The following is a 27672-nucleotide window of genomic DNA, read 5'->3' on the forward strand; positions in this document are numbered from 1 at the left end:
ATTATCATTCAAAAACAAAAGACAATTGAATGCGTGGTAGATACATTTTTTTTATAACTTCAATCATTTAATGCTTTATGGGATTAAGTAGAAAATGAAAAGCAATGAACTGGGTACCTTTTCATGGACGTTTTACTAAAAGAATTTGGGCATATCTTACAAGTTTGAAATCGCCGCAGTCGAGAGTACTTGTACACACAAACCTGTAGTCTAAATACATTGTAGTTCCATTTCTGCACAGGATCTCTGCTTATTGGGGAGTATACACGAACAAGGAACAGCCTATTTATATAGTCGGTCGGTCGGATATCCTCGTGTTTAAAGCGTTCGCTCGTCACGCCGGAGAACCGGGTTCGATTCCCGACATGGGTACAATGTGTGAAGCCTATTTCTGGTGTCCCCCGCCGTGATATTGCTGGAATATTGCTAAAAGCGGCGTAAAACAATACTCCCTCACTAACTATTTATAGAGTCAGTATTTTCTGAAGCTATGCAACTAAGTCAGTATTTCTAATTGGTTGGGTAGTATGCCTTGTTCCAAACACAGTGTGTGCATGTAATAAAATATTGAACGTCAGATAAGTTCCTGAGTTCTGTTTGACAGACAGGAAAACACAACGAGAGCCAGGATCAGTGTCCATTAACGGCAAATGGGGGAAAATGAGCGTTCGTGTATTCGTTGTCTACAAGATGTTATATACTTAAGCGTAAAAAAACTGAGATTTCTGAAGTCGAGAAAAGTGATAATTCCTATTTCAACAATGTAACGGGAAATCATTGCTCATGTTTCATTTGTTTTTTTTATTAAGTCGCTTATTTTTTAACCATATGGGTAATTAACACGTGTTTCACTACACTATGGATGCATAAATGTATCACCCTGTGTTATCGGTACATATATTTGATTACAAATGTACGATCGATGCCTTTGGAAATTATCCTATTTTGTTTCCGATGCCGATGTTTGTTTTATTATATACTTCAGTGTGAAAGACAGATTTTTCCTAAGGTTGAAGAAAAGTGATATTTTCATTGCAGTGAACATAACACTTGACGGAACTATTGTCATACAAGAGTCACCTCCCCTGAAATTGTCTCCGTCAAGCTCCTTCCCAGCGCGTGTCACCTTCGTTACACTCTCGGTAACATCGCGATAGTATAGAGAGCTCCGCGAACGGGCTATCGCTGTGAGGAGCTTGTATCTCCCTTTAGCGTAAGTGTCTCAAGCTCCTTCCCAGCGCGTGTCACCTTCGTTACACTCTCGGTAGAGCTCCGCGAACGGGCTATCGCTGTGAGGAGCTTGTAAGTGTCTAACCCCCATCCGTGACCAACTCGTGTTATTCCGGAACAAGCCGAATAGCGACTCGTGCCCCTCTCGTGACCATTTTTGCGACCGGCATACTTAAACAATTGTCAACTCGTTGCGTAATGGTTCACATATATTTCCCCATATATTATATATATTTTAGATCAATTTAAAGCGTTAAAGCGTTCCCTCGTCACGCCGGAGACCCGGGTTCGATTCCCGACATGGGTACAATGTGTGAAGCCCATTTCTGGTGTCCCCCGCCGTGATATTGCTGGAATATTGCTAAAAGCGGCGTAAAACCATACTCACTCACCATGTGTCTCATGAAATATCATGTTTCTCTCATCTCGTGGTTGGGAAAAAAGAGCTTGTTTTCACTCGTAAAGATATCTCCCCCCCCCCCCCCCCACCACCACCACACACACACACACACACACGCACTACTCGATGAGAGAAGCATGTTAAGAAATATCCTATTTATCTTGTATATCCTCTGCCTATGTGTGATATCCTGTATCTGTAATCACCTTTATTTAAAATAGAAGTGCATGCGTGTGTGTATATATATATATAGTTTAGCTTGTAAATATAAAATGTGTCTGTGCTTTACAAGTGACCCATTGTACTTGCCTTTCTTAAAATAATATCACGCTGTGTATGTTTACAAAGGATTGTCAGTCACTGAATGTACATCAGAGAAGAGACTCAGTGTTACAGCTTAATCATGACTTTCTTTGTAAGTATGATTTCTCTCCAAATTAGCCTACACTTGAAATTGTTTTCACGAAATCCTGCACCGGAAGTCAATTAATTGGATGCTGTGTCGCCATAGCAACTGCACACAAGATCAGCGACACATTGTCCCAGGTGGTTAGTGCAATCTAGTTATGTCATTCGAGATTCCCATTACACTTACATAATGTCTGTTCTGAAAGGCAGTGTGGGCATAAAATCGATCGTTTTCGTCAATTGAGTATAATTAGGATGGAGAGGTGGCTATTATCAAATATCAAATTAAAAAAAACTAACTTTATTTTAAAAAATGCTCGGCTGCAGAATTCGTCGTCCTTTATGATCTATGGGACTATGGGACTGTTTGGTTTCACAGTTGGAAACGGAATTTCATAATGAAACTGTGTTTCTTTGAGAGGCATTTAGAAGTTGGAGTACTAAATAAGGATAGGATATTTGGGTGGTTGTAATAAAGTGTTTTTTTTTATATTTGTTTATTGTTTAACGCCGCACTAAGCAATATTCCAGCTATATGACGGCGGCCTGTAAATAATCGAGTCTGGACCAGACAATCCAGTGATTAACAACATGAGCATCGATCCACGCGATTGGGATCGATGACTTGCATCAACCAAGTCAGCCAGCCTGACCATCCGATCCCGTTGGTCGCCTCTTACGACAAGCATAGTCGCCTTTTACGTCAAGCATGGGTTGCTGAAGAGCTATTCTACCCCGGTTCTTCACGGGCATCTAATAAAGTTGGTCATCCTAATATTTTATCCTTACTTAAAACTGCGTTGTGTACAACTTGTACTAGTTCGGACTAACGCTGATTTTATTGTCCTAGCCCACTGAGAAGCAGTGCCCCAGCTTAACATGAATACCCCACACAGGCACAGCATACTGACCCCGAGCCGACCAGTCCTTGTATTATCCCCTTAATGACGTGGGCCGACAGGGTAACAACAAGTACCATTTTTTAACGTCTTTTGGTATGACGCGATACAAAGCCAAAACTAAGATCTGATTTTAATCATTGGTTCTATGCGAACAGCATAAGGATCTGAGATGCAGGACCACTTTCACAAAGCGATCTTAGCGCTGAAAGTATGGTGAAAATATTGCATGTTATACTATGGGAGGTTTGATTGTGCAATTAGAAGCAGGTCACCGTTTCAAGAAGCGATCCTATTGTTAGGCCTCCCGCAAGCCTACGTTAAAGTGTTGGGTTACAACTAAGGCTACTTTGAGAACCTTCGCCGGATAAAGTGCATTCGCTTGAAATAGCCACGTTAAGAACATACAAGAATATTGTCAAGATCTTATATTATTCATATAGGTTCCAACTCGCATAAAGATAAAGCTATACATAGATGTAGACGCTGATCATATATGATTACATTCCAACGATGAACAGAAGATATTGTGTTACTCTTGTAAATTATGCATAATATATCTACATATCATATTTCATATATTTGTGACAGAAATAAACGTTTAAAATTATCAATGAAACCTATTCTTACATTAATATTTTAACTAACCTGAGAGGAGTGCGCGAGTGAGTGAATATGGTTTTACGCCGCTTTTAGCAATATTCCAGGAATATCACGGCGGGGGACACCAGAAATGGGCTTCACACATTGTACCCATGTCGGGAATCGAACCCGGGTCTTCGCCTCTTCGGCGTGAATAAAGAATGACCAGAAGAATGTTAGAGAGTGTTTTCTGTCGTATGACCGTCCATTCGTCTTTCCAACCGTTTATATTTTCGAAACAAAAGCTAACTTAGCTTGATTCCAGGAATGGCGACTTTACAACAGGAACACATAATTCTGATCTGAATTTAAAACAGGCGGCCACAGCAGCCATATTGAAATCTTCATGCTCAGCCGTCTTACCGAGGCAAGGGAGTTAACTGGTCCTAAAAGTCTTTTTGAAACGGGACTTTTACAGTCAGTTAACTCCCTTTGCCTCCAGAAGCTGTATTCAGTCAATTGTGTTGTATCTTGAGAGGTTTGTACACAGTTAAGTACGCAAAAGGACTACCTTCTGTTTTGTAGTTTGACATCTGCTACTTTGTCCGATGGTGTTAAAAATATAGGTTTGCCCATCTACCAAGCCAAAATTCATTATAACTTCCGGGCAAAAGAACGTTTATATCCATGTGGTGGCTAACAATGAAACAAACAAGAAATGATTATTCGATGATCATGTATGTGACAAGGGTGTCATAGGCAATACAGTAAACTACGGTTATAACGAACACGCTTATAACGAACTGACGGATATAACGAACTTACTTTTTAGTCCCGACTATTTGCTGCAGTTATGCTGTATATATGCTTATAACGAACTACGGTTATAACGAACTAAAATAGTAGTCCCTTTGAGTTCGTTTTAACCGTAGTTTACTCTATAACATGCATGATATCAATGAGTATCTCACAACGTGCAACTATGTTCAGTCCAGTAACGTTTGGTCAAATCCAATTTTCAAGTGTATACTTTTTTTAACAGTTTATGATTGTGTAATGGGATGAACATACAGTTTTTATGCTCTGTTTCGTTGAATTTGCAATTTTTTCAGAGAAAAGCACAACACCAAGAGCGCAGATGTTGTAAAACGAAGTCTGAGCTCCGCGGCGTGGGGTCCGGGGTGTTGTAATCAGTGGCATTTATTGGACTCTCTGGATGATTGGCCCCGTGGGGATTCCTGGTTAGAATTTAGGCCCCAGCAAGTTCTATGCTGGTCGTAAGAGGCGCCTGATTGGATCGGGCGGTCAGGTTCCGTGACTTGGTTGATTCCGATATCGTATCCCGATGGCGTGGATCGTTGTTCCCAATATCAATCATACATGTATTATCAGATGACACTCCCTACACAAATCCAATAACTAGGGGCAAGCACTACATATACAATCAACTGTCCTGGTGACCTTATTCCCAGCAATGCGCTTTTTTTTCTTTAGACGATCTTTTTGCTCTTATTTTTTTTAAACTTTTCGTTGAATTTTGAAAATAGGATTCAGTATTATATGATGCTATCATTCATGGGGTGATTATACACCGTTGATTACATATGCAGAACTTTGTTATGAATCCCATTTAATTACGCGATACACAAGGTTCGTCAAATAGAATGTATATGGAATATCTGAAGTAACAGAGGGTGAAGGTAGCCCAGTGGATAAGGGTTTTCTCGTCACGACGATGACCCGGATTCGATTCCCAATCCCCAGGGTTACAATGTGTGAGATCAATTCGTGGTGTCCACGATGTTAGTTGTTGTAAGTGGCTTCAATATTGCTATATACAGTAAACTACGGTTATAACGAACTCGGGGGCACGGGTGGCCCAGTCGTCTAAGGCGCTGCGATTCGATGTGCAGAGTTGCGTCCCCTGGACACGCCAGAAACCTATGATTGTGGGTTCGAATCCCGGTTCACCCCAATTATGTTTCTAGGTTTGTCAGCACCATACCCGTGCTCGTGGGTTTCACCAAAGTGGTAAACGTCTAAGACCTGCATCACTTTGGGCTTTCCTCCCACATTAAGCTGACACGCCGTGATATAACTGGAATACTGTTAAAAGCCGCGTTAAACCCAACTCACTCACTATAACGAACTCAAAGGGACTACTATTTTTAGTTCATTATAACCGTATCTCGTTATAAGCATATATACAGCATAACTACAGCAAATAGTCGGGACTAAAAAGTAAGTTCGTTATATCCATCAGTTCGTTATAAGCGTGTTCGTTACAACCGTAGTTTACTGTAATCAAATTATACTCTTAAGTTGGATACTTTCGCGAGCGTGATCATCCTGATGCTCCGACCGCGCGGCTCAGTAAATACTAACCATATTCATTAAACACGGTTCATTTGCGTGTGGCACTACATTTGAGATCATTTCAAATATAAAACGTCAACGCCAGAGAATAACCAGTCTCGATTATCCACCGAAACAGATTCCACTGGACGTGAAAAGCAAAATTGCGGTTTTTGTAAATGTTTCAGTAAAATGCAATGTTACCTTTCCTTCCAGTTAATATTATTGCTACATTATCTGATTTGAAATGTTCGTTGATTTAAACGTAAATATGTTAGTTCTTTTCCCTACAATCATCTATTGAACAGACAAAAACGTGACAGTAACACTTTAAACAGTATTTAAAATGTCAACAGTTTATAAGAAACTATGATAACATGGTGTAACGTTTCATATTGCAAAGCCATATCAAAACAAACACATGTAAGCCTTTATAATTACAGTAAACTACGTTTATAACGAACATGCTTATAACGAAATGGTGGATATAACGAACTGTTCTTTTGGTCCCGGCCATTTGCTGTATATATGCTGTTAATATGCATATAACGAACTACGGTTATAACGAACTAAAATTTGTGGTCCCTTTGAGTTCGTTCTAACCGTAGTTTAGTGTATCAATAAAAATCAAACGCCATATATTACCGCTGCAGTTCGTATGCGGTAAATGCAAATGTTTGCGTTATCACAAAACACAGCAAAACCATTTATACCCGTTTAATGTATCGATAGAACCCAAACACGACATGTTAACGCTTTATTAGACTAATACAAATGCAAATATTTGTATTATGTATTTGCGAACGGAATTAATGAACAAACACTCGAAAACTATAATTCTTATAGCATAGTTTATTCAGGAACATGTATAACCATATATAAAATTGAACAGTAAATACCATATAGACTTGACGTTTTATATCTTTGATAAGAGCGTTAACACAATTCTTTCACAATATCTCTTATCTTAAATGAGCACATGTGATAAATGTAAACTTATTTTCAGATCCACCCAACAACACGACATTTTAATACTGACAGTTTTGAACATTAAATTGAACTGAGAGTCAAAAGCAAACATGCAGCATGAAAATGTTTTTTTAATTCATCAAATTAACAATCGAAGAATATTGTTTCATATACGCTCACCACTCAGACACAGTATACTGACTCCGAGCCGACCAGTCCTTGTTTTAGCCCCTTAATGCCGAGCGCCAGACAGGGTAACAACAAGTACCATCTTTTAACGTCTTTTGGTATGACGCGTCAGGGGATCGAACTCCGGACCTTCCGCTCTCCGGGCGGACGCTCTACCACTAGACCACAGAGGCGGTCGCGAACACCTGGTGCCATGACTATTAGGTGGTGATTGAAAAACATGTTTATGATGTAGTCTGAACCGTACAATGGGTTCTGCTCACAGTAGAGATTTCTTATGATTATGGAAGGGAGGTCGGGTAGCCTAGTTGTTAAAGCATTCGCTCGTCACGCCGAAGACCAGGGTTCGATTCCCAATATTGGTACAATGTGTGAAGCTCTTTTCTGGTGTCCCCCGCCGTGATATTGCTGGAATATTGTTAAAAGCGGCGTAAAACCATACTCACTCACTTTTTTGCTGTTTTCCAAATGCATTCATTATTACATATACATTGTATTGTATATAGACTTGCTTCATTTAGAGCTACAGCATAACGGTAAGGGCGGGGCGGTCGGGTTACTAAGCCTAGTGGTTAAAGCGTTCGCTCGTCACGCCGAAGACCAGGGTTCGATTCCCGACATGGGTACAATGCGTGAAGCCTATTTCTAGTGTCCCCGTCGTGATATTGCTGGAATATTACTAAAAGCGGCGTAAAACAATACTCAGTTATGATTATGGAAATGGTATTTGTCGTTATTGGTTACAGTTCCGTACCTCATACTGTTGTCCCAAACAACTATTGTCATAATCCATATTTGATCTGGTTCATAATCAGAATGTCAGATCACAGAACGGTGCCAATCCGTGCCTCGAACCCAGGCTCGAGGAAACAGGGGTTTGGTCTTTTGGAAGCAGTTTATCGAAGACATTTGAAACACCGGTTTCCTACCACTGATTTATGATATGGTTCCAGGAATGAAACCCTCTTATTCCTCACAGTACTGTACTTACTGAAATATCCCGGATTTACAAATTTCCGTACAGTATTATGCGAAAGGTCGAAGGGTATAATTCCTTTAGATTTTCACACAGACGTCCACGTAGACGTTCACGCAGACGTTTAAGTAGACGGTCACACAGACGTTCACGCAGACGTTCAGGTAGACGCTCACTCTCATAATCGTCTGGCAAGCGGGTTTTTGTATCGGGTTCCGGACTGAAGAGATTTTCACAGTTTTCAGATGCCATCGTTTGTCTTTTGGAAGTAGCGTTAAATTCACGTTGAAACACATTTTAATCACCTGCTTGTGGTCAATGCTGTTTGGACACATGCACGAAGCTCCGACTCCGTTAAATGAGATCTTCTTCCTTTCCGAGATTGAGATGGACACTGAGATAATTTGAAAGTTTTCTGCTTAGAGACTTTCGTCTCGTTTCCACATCTCGTTGTATTCGTTCTCGCGTTGGTTGGGGCATTGGCATCTTTTCGGGATCACAGAGTGCATTTCGTCTAACATACAGACGAGAACACTCTAAGGGATTAAACAGGTCCTTCTTTGACAACCCTTTCTGTAACTGGTGACGTGTTCTGGGGATATCATGGTTCATGGCAGTAATCGTCTCAGTGGTTTGACTTAGCGGAAGGCTGACGCTTGTTTGTCCACGGGAAACTGTCGAATTGGGAAGATCTGACACGCTCTTTGATCTTTCAACTTTGGTATTGTCTTTATCCTTATGTTTGACATTTCCGCTTGTGAGACTTGTCTCTTCTTCAGCGTCCACTAACTTCATCTCGGTTCCAAGGACCACGATGTCGTCATCGGCCATTTCAAAACTCTACGGTTAGAATGAGAGTGGAGGAACCAAGACGGGGATGATAGCACTTAAATAACCATTGGAGGATCACAGGCAATGTCACTGCAGCTCTTGCGCAACGTAAGTTTCCTTTAAATAGTTAAGCAAACACCACCATCAATTCTTTAAATGATTCTCCAAAATCCAAAGGTTAGGACATACTAATCCATAACTGTCATTATGTATTCCCGCAGATTCTTCTTTCGTAACATTTGCTGGGACTAGAATACACGCCCTCTCAACCATGGAGCCAGGGTAAGACTGAGCGAGCAAATCCAATTTCCTCGTTGCAAGTACCGTTAGCAGCTACTGTCGTTGTCGATCGGCCCGACCTACATGGGTCGATGAAGAGCTATTTACAGTCAATCTCCACACGGCTCAATAGCCTTTAGAGGTATTTGCTCGCTGGTGTGTCCCGCGATTAACCCATGCCTGGCAGTTAGGCATTAGATGACAAGAGTGCTATGTACAGTTATACAACACTTGTCAATGCTTACAAAATCATTCGTTCACACCAACAGAACTAAGGCAGAAATGGTCAATGGTTCTAACTGATAGCAGTGAATATTACCAATCAGGGTTGTATGAGCATGTGTAAAATATCTTTCCGATATTTGCATTTTTTCGATTCTCATTGCTGATTTATTTAAAACTGTATATATCTAAAAACCCTAATTGTTTCAATATGTTTCCAAAATGCACCTACATTCTATCACCTTTGACGGTTTAATATATACCAAACATTTGGCGTATCCCCACTTATCATTAAGTCCCCTCCGTGCAGGACCCTTAATCTCCGGCGCTATCTATAAATGTTAATTAACACCTCTTCTCGTCGCCGGATGTTACGTATATGTACATGGTTCACATTCGTCACCAATCGACCCTTTCCGTAACCTGCAAGAAGACTCGTCCCCCTATCGATGAATGTTAATGAATGTGTGAAAATACGACAAACAAATCCGAATGCGCGTATGTTTTCAAGTTCTTAGTCAAAGAATCCCTCAGAAATAATTTTTGATTTTACATATGTCTTGCATCTAAAAATATACCCACGACACAGTTAAATGTGTTCAATCATACTGTATAATTCCGCATGTCCCGATGTGCTTTAAATTGCATCTGAAATATATATAATATATGGGGAAATATATGTGAACCATTACGCAACGAGTTGACAATTGTTTTAGGTATGCCCGTTTGCGCTAAGAAGGAACCCGGTCGCAAAAATGGCCACGAGAGGGACACGAGTCGCTGTTCGGCTTGTCCCGGAATCACACGAGTTGGTCACGGATGCGTGGTTCACTGACCCTACACCACGTTAAGTAATTCCTCTATCTTCAAAACCTGACTGGTATCGTCATTAAGAGAGACGGACTCAGATCATCGTTAGAAGCGGGCGGATTGTACGGCTAGTCGACGATGAAGATTCGCCGTTCGACTTCCTGCCTAGGGGCAAGTGACAGAACGGGTCTCAGCACCGGGAACATATTGGCAACTCGGCCCCGGTGTCACGTGATTACCATCACTTGTACCATTCCGACTATTTCAACCTGCAACACTAAACATTGCTGCTGTATTCAACCTTTCAACCCTGAGTTTTGCCTTCCTTGATCACCCTGAACTACCTTCCGAGGACGAAACGTACGCGCTTGGGCAGTATAAACACCACTAGGGACAGGGGCGGTGGGGTAGCCTAGTGGTTAAAGCACTCACTCGTCACGCCGAAGGCCCGGGTTCGATTCCCGACATGGGTACAATGTGGGAAGCCTATTTCTGGTGTCCCCCGCCGGGATATTGCTGGAATATTGCTAAAAGCGGCGAAAAAACTCCCTCCCTCCTTCTCTCCCTCCCTTCTTCCTTCCCTCACTCACTCACTCACTCCTTCTCTCCCTCCCTTCTTCCCTCACTCACTCACTCCTTCTCTCCCTACCTCCCTCACTCACTCACACGGGACAGGTACTCACTCACTCACTCACTCACTCACTCACTCACTCACTCACTCACTCGGGACAGATAATCTTTAATTCATCGTAGCTCTTTGGTTGCTGAAAGGCCGTGACATGAAATTTGGAATGAAAAGGTTTATTTTACGATGACTTTGGTCACTACATATTTTAGTCAGAAGTTAACATACATAATATAATAGAATAGGAACATATCACACAAATTACATCATTAGTCAGACGCTCAGTTACTGTTTGTTTTGTTTGTTGTTTAACGCCACACTCAGCAATATTCCAGCTATATGACGACGGTTTGTAAATAATCGAGTCTGGACCAGACAATCCAGAGATTGACATCATTAGCATCGATCCACCCAATTGGGATACGATGACATGCATCAACCAAGTCAGCGCGCCTGACCACCCGATCCCGTTACTCGCCTCTTACTACATGCATTGTCGCCTTTCATGAATGGAGTGCAAACCCTGGAAGTCACGTGGGATTGCGTTATTACTAAATCTCGTGGGTTGTGTTTTTGACATGATGTACCCCAGTTCTGAAAAAAATTACTACATGGGAACTTTAAGGAATATGCTCATCATTACATGATAGGGGAAATGAAATGAAATATGCATTGTTTATTTTCTATGTCTGCAAGCATATTTCTATCTCAAACAAATTGATTATGGTGACATTTTCAAAGTGGGACACGCTGTCGATGGGATGTACATGTGTTTCGTTGGGCCTTACAGGGTAGAAAGCAGTTTCCAAGAACATCAAGAGGTTTGAAATGACTTGACATGAAATGACAGAGGTTTGCACACTGCATCCACAAAGGCAGCCCCAGACGGAAGAGCAGGTGTATTATGATTTCATGAAGAACTATTAAGACAAAAATCGATAGACAAATTGGCGCAGGTATACTTTCCTCATGGTTCTGATACACAGTGCATTATGTGTCTTCAATGTATTGAAGTCGCAACCACGCTGGGGTTCTTGGAATCGATTTTGCTCTTGCAGTCTGGGGGTTCAGTTGCATCTTTGTCTGTTTTCATCTCATGCATGTTCCATCCGCTGAGATTGAGAAAAAATGTTACTGGACTCTGATATATGGGACTGAGAGGTTAAATTCGTACACTATTTTGTTGAGGGTAAAGTATTCTTGAATTTGGACCAACTGACTTGAAACAATGTCTTTATTTCCTTATGAATACGAAGAATTTCCTCGTAGAATCCGAAGTCAAATATTATCCCACTTGACAAACTTAAGGAAAAACTTCATTCAAGCTTAGTCTGAAACGGAAGTCGCCAGGTTGAAACGAGTGCCGTAAAGCTCGAGAAAGCTGCTTTCTAAATGCGTGTCGACTTCTTGTTAGTCATTCCAGTGGTTGGTCAAAGTTCGCGAAAGGTCGTTCTGACGTGACCCGTACTGGAATGTCCTCAGATCTTTGTTTAGCGGCAAGGAGAACTTAGATCTGATTTTAATGAGATTGATATGATATATGGCGGAAATATACGTGAATCATTACGCAACGAGTTGACAATTCTTTTAGCTATGGCCGTTTGCGCTAAGACGGAACCCAGTCGCAAAAATGGCCACGAGAGGGGCACCATTCGTGACCATCTCGTTTTATTCCGGGACAAGCCGAATAGCGCCTCGAGCCCCTCTCATGGCCATTTTTGCGACCGGGTTCCGTCTTAGCGCAAACGGACATACCTAAAATAATTGTCAACTCGTCGCGTTATGGTTCACATGTATTTCCCCATATATTATATATATTTCAGATGTAATTTAAAGCACATCGGGACATGCGGAATTATACAGTATGATTGAACACATTTAACTGTGTCTTATATATATATATTCTCTGTAATTAGTTGCAATTGTGTGTTATCAACAAATATAAACAGAGCACGGTAAACATAATCACTTAAGTTAAAATCGTGGGAAAATCAGAGAAGTTTCGTTGAAAGATACCTACCCTTGAGTACGCTTTTTACAACAGTGCGTTTCGCGGTGGTGTACTCCTCCCAAACGTCGGTCCCTACTCTTTCCACAAGTTAATGTTTTAATATCTTTTTAACGATTTTAATTAGCCCAGTACGGTCTTTTTTGAAGGAAAGTAAAACAAGATTGATCCGTATTCTTGTCGTTGACAAGTTTAATACTTATGATCAGAGAACTGAAACTGTTCAACACTGGTCATGTACCAAACCAATTTAAAAAAGCGGGTAAAACAATAAATGTTTCTGAAAAGATGCTGCTTGTTCAGCCCACGTCCCCTTCAATTTCAAACCCTGTTTTAACGTTACAAAAAGCGACCAGGGCCCTGTTCCTCAAAGCGATCTTAGCACTAAGATGATTGTAAGTCCCATACTTTAACATAGGCTTACGATCATCGTAGTGCTAAGATCGCTTTCAGGAACGGGGCCTAGCTCCACGGAAGCTGCGTGTCTGCGTAAAATTACGCAAATGAATTTAACATTGCCTGGACGTTCTACAATGTCTGCACATACAAATAAATTTGTTCGCTGAAAATAATGTCTAAATGAAATAAAATAAACACATAAAATTCTGCATAGCTACTTATCTCTTCTTTACCCACTTGGGGCGGTTGGGTAGCCTGGTGGTTAAAGCGTTCGCTCGTCACGCCGAAGACCCGGCTTCGATTCCCGACATGGGTACAATGTGTGAAGCCCATTTCTGGTGTCCCCCGTCGTGATATTGCTGGAATATTGCTAAAAGCGGCGAAAAAACCATACTCACTCACTCACTCGGGACAGATAATCTGTAATTCATAGTAGCTCGTTGGTTGCTGAAAGGCTGACATGATATTCTGTATGAAAAGGTTTATTTTTTTAACGACTTTGGTCACTACTTGATGTCACATATGGCTATTTCCATCCATCAGTGATGGACAGCAGTTCAATGGGAGAGAAAATGTAAGGTCTTACTTTCTGTTAGACCCCAATACCCGCTTAAACGACATCAAGCTGCCCTGAATTGTATACTTACGTGGTTTGTTTTTACAGATTAAGATTATGAATTAATCTGTAATTAACATAGATGCCATACCACATTAATTATCAAATCAAGTATCTATACATGTTTATGCTAATTAGGAGTATACATGCGCTATTACTGAGGATTGTAGTGGAGCATCAAGTTCTTGGCGATAAAGATTGAATATCGATCTGTGTTGCCAAGAAGGTAATTAGCTCATTCCCTAATGACTGAAATCTGAACGCTGGGTATAGGATTTGCTGTCGACCTTCCCACTCACAACAAGTGTCTAGAATATGGTCTGTAGCCTTGGTTCTAGTGAGACTAAGCCCTCACACGGTATCGACATATTTCCTCGGAAGATGGAAATTGTCGATTCCTCTTATTTAACTGGGCCTTGAGCCAATAGACATTGGCTATACGGAGACGGTGACGTTGACTATGTCACTGTTCAGAATGCACATTAAACTTTCGTCAACGAAATAACATTAATGGTATTTTAGTTGCAGCTGCAAAATGATGCTACTGGTAGTTTGCATACATACTAAAGGAAAATATAACATGACATTAACGATTGGTGGTTGATGGTTGGTGGTTGATGGTTGGTGGTTGATGGTTGGTTGTTGACGGTTGGTGGTTGACGGTTGGTGGTTGACGGTTGGTGGTTGGTGGTTGGTGGTTGACGGTTGGTGGTTGACGGTTGGTGGTTGATGGTTGGTGGTTGACGGTTGGTGGTTGGTGGTTGGTGGTTGACGGTTGGTGGTTGGTGGTTGACGGTTGGTTGTTGACGGTTGGTGGTTGATGGTTGACGATTAGTGGTTGACGATTAGTGGTTGACGGTTGGTGGTTGATGGTTGACGATTGGTGGTTGACGATTGGTGGTTGACGTTTGGTGGTTGACGTTTGGTGGGAGATAGTCGGTGGTTGACGGTTGGTGGTTGATGGTTGGTGGTTGATGGTTGGTGGTTGATCGTTGGTGGTTGACGATTGGTGGTTGACGATTGGTGGTTGATGGTTGGTGGTTGATGGTTGGTGGTTGAGGATTGGTGGTAGACGATTGGTGGTTGACGATTGGTGGTTGACGTTTGGTGGTTGGCGTTTGGTGGGAGATAGTCGGTGGTTGACGGTTTGTGGTTGACGATTGGTGGTTGACGATTGGTGGTTGACGATCGGTGGTTGACGATCGGTGGTTGACGATTGGTGGTTGACGGTTGGTGGTAGACGATTGGTGGTTTACGATTGGTGGTAGACGATTTGTGGATGATGGTTGGTGGTAGACGGTTGGTGGTTGACGGTTGGTGGTAGACGATTGGTGGTAGACGATTGGTGGTTGACGGTTGGTGGTTGAGGATTGGTGGTTGACGATCGGTGGTTGACGATTGGTGGTTGACGATTGGTGGTAGACGATTGGTGGTTGACGGTTGGTGGTTGACGATTGGTGGTTGATGGTTAGTGGTTGACGATCAGTGGTAGACGATTGGTGGTTGACGGTTGGTGGTTGAGGATTGGTGGTTGACGATCGGTGGTTGACGATTGGTGGTAGACGATTGGTGGTTGAGGATTGGTGGTTGACGATCGGTGGTTGACGATCGGTGGTTGACGATCGGTGGTTGACGATTGGTGGTAGACGTTTGGTGGTTGACGATTGGAGTTTACGATTGGTGGTTGACGCTTGGTGGTTGACGTTTTGTGGTTGACGTTTGGTGGTAGACGTTTGGTGGTAGACGATTGGTGGTAGACGGTCGGTGGTTAACGATTGGTGGTTCACGTTTGGTGGTTGTCGATTGGTGGTTAACGATTGGTGGTTCACGTTTGGTGGTTGTCGATTGGTGGTTCACGTTTGGTGGTTGACGATTGGTGGTTGACGATTGATGGTTCACAATTGGTGGTTCACGATAAGTGGTTCACGATTGGTGGCCTGAAACTGTGAACAAGGTATACATGTTTCTCGTTTACAGTTATTCCAATTCTTGTCATGGTACTTCGACTTTGGTTTTGGGGTTTGGTCTAGGTATGCCGCTGGGGTTACTCATAATTGTTCTCATTTTCTCTTATATGTCATTATGCCAATCTATCCATCGAGTGCCGTAATGTGGCGGAACCTAATCATAGAGTAATAAGAAAAGTGTAATGGCATTTTACGTCAGTTAGATCAATGGTGGGCCAATCAAATAAGCATTTATGGATTTATGTCTTGCATATTATGCCAAAATACCTTGTGGTAGAAGGTTATGTTACTATTGGGCTGCTGCACATTGTAATTACTATGTGAACATGCAAATCATCCCACTAAAGTCATTGTTACTGTTGACCGCCTCCGTGGTCTAGTGGTAGAGCGTCCGCCCGGAGATCCCCGATAAAAGATGGTACTTGTTGTTACCCTGTCTGGCGTTCGGCATTAAGGGCTAAAACAAGGACTGGTCGGCTCGGAGTCACTACACTGTGTCTGAGTGGGGTATCCATGTTAAACTGCGGCATGGTATCTCAGTGAGCTAGCACTATAAATCGGCATCACTCCGGACTAGTACAAGCAGCCACACAAACACACACACGTACATGCACGTCGCTATATAAGTGCAATAATCTTGGACGCGACGTTAAACCCCATTTCACCTCACCCATTGTTACTATTCTAAAATGGATTCATGTTGTTGCGTATGGGTAGTTGCTACTTTTTGTTTGTTGTTGTTTAACGCCGCACTCAGCCATATTACAGCTATATGACGGTGTTCTGTAAATAATCGAAGCTAGACTAGACATTCCAGTGATTGACACCATTACCAACCAACCCAGCGAGCCTGACCTGCCGATCCCGTTCGTCGTCTCTTACGACATGCATGGATTGCTCTAGACCATTTCTAACCCGGATCTTCACGGATAGATTTGCTACTAGGCTTCAGGCATTCGTGACCAACACGTGTTATTCTGGGACAAGCCGAATAGCGACTCGTGCCCCTCTCATGGCCATTTTTGCGACCGGGTTCCGTCTTAGAGCAAACGGGCATACCTAAAACAATTGTCAACTCGTTGCGTAATGGTTCACATATATTTCCCCATATATTATATATATTTCAGATGCAATTTAAAGCACATCGGGACATGCGGAATTATATAGTGTGATTTAACACACTTAACTGTGTCTTGGGTATATTTTTAGATGCAAGACATATGTAAAATCAAAAGTTAATTCTGAGGGATTCTTTGATGAAGAACTTGAAATCATACGCGCATTTTGTTTGGTTTGTCGTATTTTCGCACATAACATTCATCGATAGGGGGACGAGTCTTCTTGCAGGTTACGGAAAGGGGCGAGGTGTGACGAATGGGCTTCAGGAAGAGGTAACATTAGTTTACATTACTATATGATGTGCAGTGTCTGAGACATATGACTTTAAAGATGCGGTCACTTGAGCTATCCTGCACAAGAACATCCTTTATATGTATCAATGCACCCTATTACACAATACAACATATCAGTTTCACATTGGATAAAAATACACACGCCATAACGTAGTCGCTACAAAATCAGTAGATTGGTATGTAACAGGTACCTTGTTTATGTGATCTATAACTCGATTCATAACTAGCAAATAAAATAAATACATTCACCAATCATTCATTATCAAAACGATAGCTCCAAATCAATCAAGCTGGCAATCTAATTAAAATCAGATATTTAACGCCAATATAATCCCTCACTGTGCGAAGATCTGAAAAAGCATCCATGAGAGGTCCCGCCAGGTGAATTTTCTAAGCAAACAATCAACGTCGAGGCTTCTAAATTCTCGATACATGGAAACAAAGCACTCAGAGCATCATATCTGATATCTGTTTCTGGAAATGAACACGAGCGAGCAGTACCGAATGAAAATAATAAAAACCGTGCTTTTATATTGTTGTGGATATTATAAACACCGTGATGTCTCTGAGACCATGGCATTTCCGTCATCGTGTTGTGAAGAAATGATGCCGACTGGTTTCAGAAAGGTATCTGATTGGTTCAAACTTAAGAGTGCACGCATCGTCGATTAGATAGGGCTTGCAAAGTACGCTCAGTGTTCCTCTCACGTGACCCCCAATTGAGGCTTGTCACATCGGAGTGAAAGGCCTGGTTTTATTGACATTGGTGAATTGCCGTCATGCAATATGACAGAGGTCAGTATGAGTGAGTGAGTATGGTTTTACGCCGCTTTTAGCAATATTTCAGCAATATCACGGCGGGGGACACCAGAAATGGGCTTCACACATTGTACCCATGTCGGGAATCGAACCCGGGTCTTCGGCGTGATGAGCGAACGCTTTAACCACTAGGCTACCCGACCGCCCCTAGGTCAGTATGAAGTTGAAAACGTCTCTCTCAAACAATGTCGATGTCATATATATTTTTTATTGCGCACTTTGTCTTCATGTTATCCTCTCCATTCCGAATACCAGATAAAATGTTGTTGCATCCAAAAGGGTTTTAATTGATTTGTTTATATGTATCATGAAAACCAGTTGAATTATAGTTTTTGTAGAGCTCTGGATCTTCATAAAGAATCTGAAGACTGTTGTTTAATACATTTCGGACGCCAGTATTCCAGGTATATCAGAGAGTGTCAGCTTAATGTGGGAGGAAAGCCCGAAGTGATGCAGGTCTCAGACGTTTACCACTTCGGTGAAACCCACGAGCACGGTATGGTACTGACAAACCTAGAAACATAATCAGGAAAACGAACCGGGATTCGAACCCACAATCATAGGTTTCTGGCTTGCCCAAGGGCTACAACTCTGCACAGCGAATTGCGGCGACTTAGACGACTGGGCCACCCTAATGCGATATGAGACTATGTTGACATCAACTGTGCCATTAACTCTTCTTCAGAAGACATCAACGGTTGGATAGCAACGTGGATCCAAGAATAGAGAGACTCAGTTGATTGCTTCATTTGAAGTCAGGAAACACACATACTTCAACATTTTCTCCGCAAAATAATTATCGGGGAACGAGGACTTACGGATTATATGTCCTCTGTGCAATTAATGTATAAAGTCCTTCGCCAAGGGACAGATGACATGTAATCCCTCGTTGCTCAGTGATAGCCACTGAGTTCACCTATACCAGTACTCCTGTCAAATAGCCAAGCAGAGATGATATCATTGCTTTTTTCAGAGTAAGCAATTGCTGTGTCTCAAGGACAACACAGCTCTGTAACTAACATCAGGCACTATGTTGATGACGACCTTGTAAATAACAAATGCTAAACGTAAATCATTTAAGGAGAGTAGTACATTAGGTTGTTTTGACATATTACTTAAAGGCTGTGTAGTAAATATCAATTAATCCTTCAGTCTTGCCATATACGTCATTTCACTATTGATAAAGTCAGTGTGAGCGAAAAGAAACAGGTTTCACCATTCTTTCCTTTTTTGTCTCCAAACTGAGTGTATTGAGGAAAATATTTAATATTGAACATAATTACATGATATAGTCGGAATCGTACAATCGACTCTGCTTTTGGCAGATATTAGTTATGAATATGGAAAGGTCTTGGGGGCTTTCATTTCGAAGACCGAATTTTTCGTTTTTCTTCTTGAAACATGTTTATAACAAAACAAACATACAAACTGCAAAATGATTGGGGGATTCAGAAGTACAAATGAATACAATGATTATTGTTCTGAAGCAGATGGTGATTATAAAAGCGTCAGTGGTTGTTATTGTGGTGGTGTTGGATGTTGTGTTGTTACAGCGGTAACACCAGAGGTTGTTATTGTGGTGGTGTCGGATGTTGTGTTGTTACAGTGCTAACATCAGAGGTTGTTATTGTGGAGGTGTTAGATGTTGTAGTGTTACAGTGGTAACATCAGTTGTTGTTATTGTAGTGGTGTTGGATGTTGTAGTGTTACAGTGGTAACATCAGTTGTTGTTATTGTGGTTGTGTCAGATGTTGTAGTGTTACAGTGGTAACACCAGTGGTTGTTATTGTGGAGGTGTTAGATGTTGTAGTGTTACAGTGGTAACACCAGAGGTTGTTATTGTGGTGGTGTTAGATGTTGCTTTGTTACAGTGCTAACATCAGAGGTTGTTATTGTGGTGGTGTTAGATGTTGGTTTGTTACAGTGCTAACAACAGAGGTTGTTATTGTGGTGGTGTTAGATGTTGGTTTGTTACAGTGCTAACATCAGAGGTTGTTATTGTGGTGGTGTTAGATGTTGGTTTGTTATAGTGGTAACTTCAGAGATTGTTATTGTGGAGGTGTTAGATGTTGCTTTGTTACAGTGCTAACATCAGAGGTTGTTATTGTGGAGGTGTTAGATGTTGGTTTGTTACAGTGCTAACTTCAGGGGTTGTTATTGTGGTGGTGTTAGATTTTGTGTTGTTACAGTGCTAACTTCAGGGGTTGTTGTTGTGGTGGTGTTAGATTTTGTGTTGTTACAGTGCTAATATCAGAGGTTGTTATTGTGGAGGTGTTAGATGTTGGTTTGTTACAGTGCTAACATCAGTGGGTGTTATTGTGGAGGTGTTGGATGTTGTAGTGTTACAGTGCTAACATTAGTGGTTGTTATTGTGGAGGTGTTGGATGTTGTAGTGTTACAGTGCTAACATCAGAGGTTGTTATTGTGGTGGTGTTGGATGTTGTGTTGTTACAGTGCTAAGATCAGAGGTTGTTATTGTGGTGGTGTTAGATGTTGTGTTGTTACAGTGCTAACATCAGAGGTTGTTATTGTGGTGGCATTAGATGTTGTGTTGTTACAGTGCTAACATCAGTGGTTGTTTTTGTGGTGGTGTTAGATGTTGTATTGTTACAACGGTAACATTAACATTAACAAATATATTATTGATGCAACAGTTCCAGTGTCGGTTTAGATACATCGGCTTAACAAATAGTGGCAATGAAAAGATGAGGGCTTATCGTGAGTGCGCCATCTTTGGATACAGTGGCAAAAGCCCTGGTAGTTGAATCGACCAGTTGTGTCCAGAGCCGTATCTATTAGGTTAGAACCAAGGGTCTGAAATACTTTCCTGGTAATATCAAATCAGGTTCTGGTCGCACTAACGGCCACAGCCTCGATTATCCAGTGTGTTATACCTCAGTTCTATTTTAATAAATACCCAGAACCAATAACTTCGTTACGGAAGTGACGTCACAATCTTATCTCTCCTTTCTCCTTTTAGCACAGAATATCCCCCGCTCATGACAGTAATTTGATTGGACGGCTATTTTAAGGGTTGTCCCATGCGAATCTGTCTCAAAAGGAAACTATAGTGATAAATGTGTCCAGGATATTTATCATAGAATGGAAATAGCTTGCTCTGGATAATCGAGTATGCAAAGGCCAATAAACCACAGCCCTGGACAGACACTATATATGGGGCATCCGGACAGCCCAGCGGTCAAAGACACTTTGGTCTTCCCCCGAACACACGCTAATTAGTTGTGTCCCCTTCAGGAACGTTTTTTGAATATTTCTTGAAGCGTTGTTAAACGTTTTGACTTTTTGAGTGAGTGAGTATGGTTTTACGCCGCTTTTAGCAATATTCCAGCACGGCGGGGAACACCAGAAAGGGGCTTCACATATTGTACCCATGTCAGGAATCGAACCCGGGTCTTCGGCGTGAAGAGCGAACGCTTTAACCACTAGGCTACCCGACCGCCCTGACTTTTTGAATCACTCGTGCTTGTGTCGATGATGTCTGTTGATAGAAATAAAGGTTGTTGTTATGGTTAGAAGGGTTTATTTATAGTGTTTTATCTCACTTCATAAGCACTTAAGCACTACATCATCTACAATGTCCACAATGAAACAAAACAACACATCCATGGCTTCAGCACGCTGTCCGTCTTCAGTCTAGGTCTAGACGTAGAGGGGCGGTCGGGTAGCCTAGTGGTTAAAGCGTTCGCTCGTCACGCCGAAGACCCGGGTTCGATTCCCGACATGGGTACAATGTGTGAAGCCCATTTCTGGTGTCCCCCGCCGTGATATTGCTGGAATATTGCTTAAAGCGGCGTAAAACCATACTCACTAACTCACTCACTCACTCTAGACGTAGAATCCTGTTGAGACATGTCCCGTGTAGTTAGAGGTAATCATTTACTGTGAGATTGCTGTACACAACAAACATACATAATAAATTTCAATAAGTGACACAGCGGTGTTTGAAGGACTTGAAGGTCAGTTGCCCAAGGTCAGTGTCTCTGAAAGGCCAGGTTCAAGGTTACAAGTCAGGCCTTAGTAAACCTTTAAACAAGTTTTAGGGTACATATATGGAGGACACTGCAAACGTATCAGTGACCAAAATTATGCCTGAAGCAACTCCTTAATTAATACTGTACCATATGTTCACGTGGTTTTTAAGGTACAAAGTTGACTCGCCCTTGCATGTGTTTTAACCGTGGGGCAGGATATGCTCACCTTTCCAGGAACACATTTATCATCACTATTTGAGTCATTAACCCATGCTTGTGATATACTACGGTTATAACGAACTCAAAGGGACCACTAGTTTTAATTCGTTTTAGCCGTGGTTATAAGCATATATACAACATATATACAACAAATGGCCGGGACTAAAAAATAAGTTCGTTATATCGGTCAGTTCGTTATAAGCGTGTTCGTCATAAACGTAGTTTACTGTAGACGGAATCTTTTTTTAGCAGACATGGTTTATGAGTATGGAAAGAGTTTTGACACACACACTCATACATTCAAACACAATTTATCGATGTCATCCCCTTAACACTCATAAAGTGATGCTGAAATAGTGAACGCTATCTGATACGCTATTGGGAATTCTAGAAACGATCAGGTTGTGATGTGCCTGTAGTTAAATAAGCTTGGTATTCCTTGTGCACACTATATCACTGCCCTGCTGTCTGGGGTACTCCCACTGGGCTGATGACAGATGGTGGTGTCTGACATCTCGACAACATTTGGCGCTTTGCATTGCAAAGTAACGTGGATTTTCAGATTTAATTTCGACATTCACCAATCTCATTAATGTAAGATCGTTTACTCCGATTCATCACCCCTCTGCCCCCGTGAAGATCCGGGTTAGAATTGGTCTTCAGGAACCTATGCTTGTCGTAAGAGGCGACTAACGGGATCGGCGGTCAGGCTCACTGACTTGGTTGATGCTTGACATCGTATCCCAATTGCGTAAATCGATGATCATGCTGTCAATCACTGGATTGTCTGGCTGGCCCAGACACGATTATTTATAGACCCATGTCCTCGTCGCTATTTGGCTGAAATAATGCCGACGCGACGTTAAATATTAACTCACTCACTCACAGACTGATGTCATAGAGCTGGAATATTGCTGAGTGCGTCGTTAAACAACAAACAAACAGACATTACCCCCTCTCTCTGTGTGTGTCTCTCTGTGTCTCTCTCCCTCTGTCTATCTGTCTGTGTGTGTCTCTCTGTCTCTCCCTTTGTCTCTCTCTCTCTCTCTCTGTCTCTCTCCCTATGTATCGCTGTCTCTCTGTCTGTGTCTCTCTCTGTGTGTCTCTCTGTGTGTGTCTCTCTCTGTCTCTGTCTCTCTCTCGCTCCTTCCGGTTTGATACCCGAGCGAGACAGCTGAGAGAGGTATCAAATATGTCGGATAAGACTGACTCTGTTCAAGTGTTCAAATGTTATTGAAGCCGGTGAATATTTCCCGCTCTACCGATAGCAGTCGTCCAGCTGATCCGAGAATGCATTGCACATTCTCAACTATTTTGACATGTTCAAAGTCTGGTAGAGTCACGTTCACGTCACGAGCCACGTTAAGTGAGTGAGTTTGGTTTTACGCCCCTTTTAGCAATATTCCAGCAATATCGCGGCGGGGGACACCAGAAATGGGCTTCACACATTGTACTCATGGCGTGACGAGCGAACGCTTTAACCTCTTGGCTACCCGACCGCCCCCGAGCCACGTTGAAATGGGGCGGTTGCTACCGGTAGGGCAGAACATGCTTACCCTTTTCGCGAACACCTGGTGTCATTCATATAATTATCATCGCCATTTTGCCTTTTACGCCCAAAGGAATCTGTTCAGACGGATAATCGAGACTGGTTATTCTCAGGCATTGACGTTTGATATTGAGTAAGTAACAAAAAACCGTTCGTTAGAAATTCCCACTCCATTAAATAAAACGAATGAAAAAGTTTATAAAAAATATATTATATCCAGGGCTCTATTCCACAAAGCGACCGTAACACTACGACTCTTGTATTATATCCAGGGCTCTATTCCACAAAGCGACCGTAACACTACGACTCTTGTATTATATCCAGGGCTCTATTCCACAAAGCGACCGTAACACTACGACTCTTGTATTATATCCAGGGCTCTATTCCACAAAGCGACCGTAACACTACGACTCTTGTAAGACCTATACTTTAACATGGAGGTACTATTGCCGCAGCGCTACCATTTCTGGTGTCCCCCGCCGTGATATTGCTGGAATATTGCTAAAAGCGGCGCAAAACCATCACCCTTCAAGGTCCTTGGATGTTTACTCGAACAGCTAGTATATTTCACAAAGGCTTTACACACAGACGTGCCGAACTGATTCATTTTAAAGGAATTTCCTCCTGTGTAATTTGTTTACCGTAGTTGTAGAGGGCCCTTGGGTGCTGGTGATCATGAAAGAAAGGCTATTAGTTAGGAGGCAGAAATCGATATAATCTGATTTAAAACAGCCCTTCCTCGGTCATATGTCTGCCTTGAAACAATGAATAACCAAAACGGGTCTACATCGTTGCTAGATTATACACAAACACGACACAAGACTGATGGTCTCAAGTAGCCCTGAACAAAAAAAGTAGGAACCTTAATTTACATTGATTACCAATAACGATGCTAGCTTCCGCCCGTCTTTGTTATAGTTTTTGTTTGATGGAGATTGGTACACTCTGCTTATTAACCCTTTTCAGTTTTATTGCGGGGGTTTAATTCAAAGGCATTCTGAAGAGGCCAGTGCTAAATTTGTATCACGGTGCTTATAGACCAAGACATACTGGGGAAGAATCTTGTATTCAATCTCACACTCAGCGGATCCTGGAAGGCAAGTTAGGTAACTCTCCACCGCATTGATACGCTGAGATGCCTGAGACCAAGGTGTTTAAAGTAAGTATCTCAAAATAATTAACCCGTTATTCACATGTACGGTCAAAGTTGGTTGGTTTATTGTTTAACGCCGCACTCGAGAAGAGGAACAATCAGTAACACCCAAAAGCTCTTCAAACAACTACTGTCTGTTTGTTTGTTTGTTGTTTAACGCCGCACTCAGCAATATTCCAGCTGTGTGACGGCGATCTGTAAATAATCGAGTCTGGACCAGACAATCCAGTGATTGATATCATGAGCATCGATCCACGCAATTGGGATCGATGACATGCATCAAACAAGTCAGCGAGCCTGACCACCCGATCCCGTTTGTCGCCTCTTATGACAAGCATAGTCGCCCTTTACGGCAAGCATGGGTTGCTGAAGACCTATTCTACCCCGGAATCTTCACGGGTCTGTACAGTCAAAGGATTGTTTCAATGAGTTGCATAGATTAAGGGGTATCCTTAGGCATCGTACAGACACAGAATAATAAACATTCAATGGCATACCTTCGAAATGTCAAAAGAGGAGAAGTACTGACTCACCAGTATGTAGTGGGTAAACAAATAAAAGCGACAAAACCCTTTCCGTTTTCATATAAATCTCTGCTAAAATCAGAGTCGATTGTACAATTTCGACTATCATGAGCATGTTTATGAATCACTCAAATTGTTTTGTTTGTTTGTTGTTTAACGCCGCACTCAGCAATATTCCATCAATATGACGGCGGTTTATAAATAATCGAGTCTGGACCAGACAATCCGGGGCCTGACATCATGAACATCGATCCATGCAATTGGGATACGATGACGTGCATCATCCGAGTCAGCGAGCCTGACCACCTGATCCCGTTAGTCTCCTTTTACGACAAGCATAGTCGCCTTTTAAGGCAAGCATGGGTTGCTGAGGACCTATTCTGACCCGGATCTTCAAGGGTCCTATCAAATAGTGATGATACCAGGTGTTTGCAAAAAGGTGAGCGTATCCTGCCCCACTGGTTTCACCCGTCACAAACACATGCAAAGACAGGTCAATTGACAACGAAACACAGCTCTGAAACTGATTTCGTGTCATCGTACCCATGATGTGGACCGATGATCATGCTGTCACTCATAGGTTTGCCTGGTTTAATCATGGTATATTTACAGGTGCCCGTTATATTGCTGAAGTATTGCTTGAGTATTGTTGAAGTGTTGCTGAAGTATTGCTGAAGTATTGCTGAAACTATCTACCACAACTGAAGTATCATTTAATTGATGTCCCCTTTGGTCTGGGTCAGCTCACCCTCGTGTTGACAGAACAACGACTCAGGCGGTTGGACATTGTCACCTACATGTCCTTGATTCCACTACCACTGATGAAAGTTTTGTTGTTGTTATTTAATTGTTGTTCAATGCCGCACTCAGCAATATTACAGCTATATGACGGCGATCTGTAAATAATCGAGTCTGGACCAGACAATCCAGTGATTGATATCATGAGCATCGATCCACGCAATTGGGATACGATGACATGCATCAAACCAAGTCAGCGAACCTGACCACCCTTTACCTTTAGTCGCCTCTTACGACAGCCATAGTCGGCTTTTACGGCAAGCATGGGTTGCTGAAGACCTATTCTTCCCCGGATGTTCCCGGGTAGCTGATGAAAGCGAAAGTACAGAGTAAAGAAAAGATGGACACGCCACAGGGAAAGACTAATTAACCCATCAAAAGAAAGGCAATACCACGATAAAACCAACGCGGAGTTAATGAGATCGTTTCTCTGTAAACACTGAAAGGAAGAGAAAAGCAATTGTTCATCTATACACCTTGATCAAGACACCCGATCTGATTACGTGCATCTTTAACCTTTAGTGACGGATGCATTTCAATTAAGCTTTTGCCATTACATTGGTCACGTGTGCTTTGGTGAGTGATTAGGTGTGGCTTTAAGGTGTTTTTTAGCAATATACCAGCACTATCACGGCGGGGGACACCAGAAATGGGCTTCACACATTGTTACATGTTGGGAATCGAACCCGGGAATTCGGCGTGACGAGCGAAGGCTTTAACCACTAGGCTACCCAACCGTCCCCGCTTGGTTGAGCATGAAAAAGGCACATTAACATGAGTAAGTGAGTGAGTATATTTTAACGCCGCTTTTAGCAATATTACAGCAATGTCACGGCGGGGGACACCAGAAAAGGGCTTCACGCATTGTACCCTTGTCGGGAATTGAACTCGGGTCTTCGGCGTGACGAGCGAACGCTTTAACCACTAGGCTACCCGACCGCCCCCATCGACATGAACCGAGTACATTTTACTTTCTGTGAAGGAAGAGGTACGATAAAGTCCTTCTGGAAACTTCAAATTGTAAAGGTACCCAAAACGTTGAAATACAGTTATGAAAATCTTATACACAAGTACATGCACATATTAAACCGGGGGCACGCTGAGTGCAGAGTTGCGTCCCCTGGGCGCACCAGAAATCTATGATCATGGGTTCGAATCCAGGTCCGCCCGGATTATGTTTCTAGGTTTGGCAGCACCATACCCGTGCTCGTTGGATTCACCAAATGGTAAACGTCTGAGACCTGATAACCTCGGGCTTTCCACCAAAAAAGCTGACACGCCGTGATATAACTGGAATACTGGCGTCAGAAATGTATTAAACCATCAGTCTTCAGTTTCGTTATGAAGATCCAGATCTCTTAAAAAACTATAATTAAATAGTTTTTCGTGATTTATATAAACAAATCAAATAAAACCCCATTTGGATGCAAAACAAAATATC

At 42.1% G+C, this 27672-nt stretch overlaps 1 protein-coding gene across 1 annotated transcript; it reads right to left on the reverse strand.

Annotated features, from left to right (window-relative positions):
• Window positions 1-14643: 14643 nt before the first annotated feature.
• Window positions 14644-16439, reverse strand: LOC125384406 (putative proline-rich protein 21). The gene is made up of 2 exons (XM_048403460.1): window positions 16436-16439; window positions 14644-15488 (listed from the first exon to the last, which is right to left on the reverse strand). Exons 1-2 carry the CDS (start codon window positions 16437-16439, stop codon window positions 14644-14646), a joined length of 849 nt encoding a protein of 282 aa, XP_048259417.1.
• Window positions 16440-27672: the final 11233 nt, after the last annotated feature.

The sequence above is a fragment of the Haliotis rufescens genome, unplaced genomic scaffold (assembly GCF_023055435.1).
Source record: "Haliotis rufescens isolate VD_foot unplaced genomic scaffold, xgHalRufe1.0.p SCAF_3, whole genome shotgun sequence".
Taxonomy (NCBI): domain Eukaryota; kingdom Metazoa; phylum Mollusca; class Gastropoda; order Lepetellida; family Haliotidae; genus Haliotis; species Haliotis rufescens.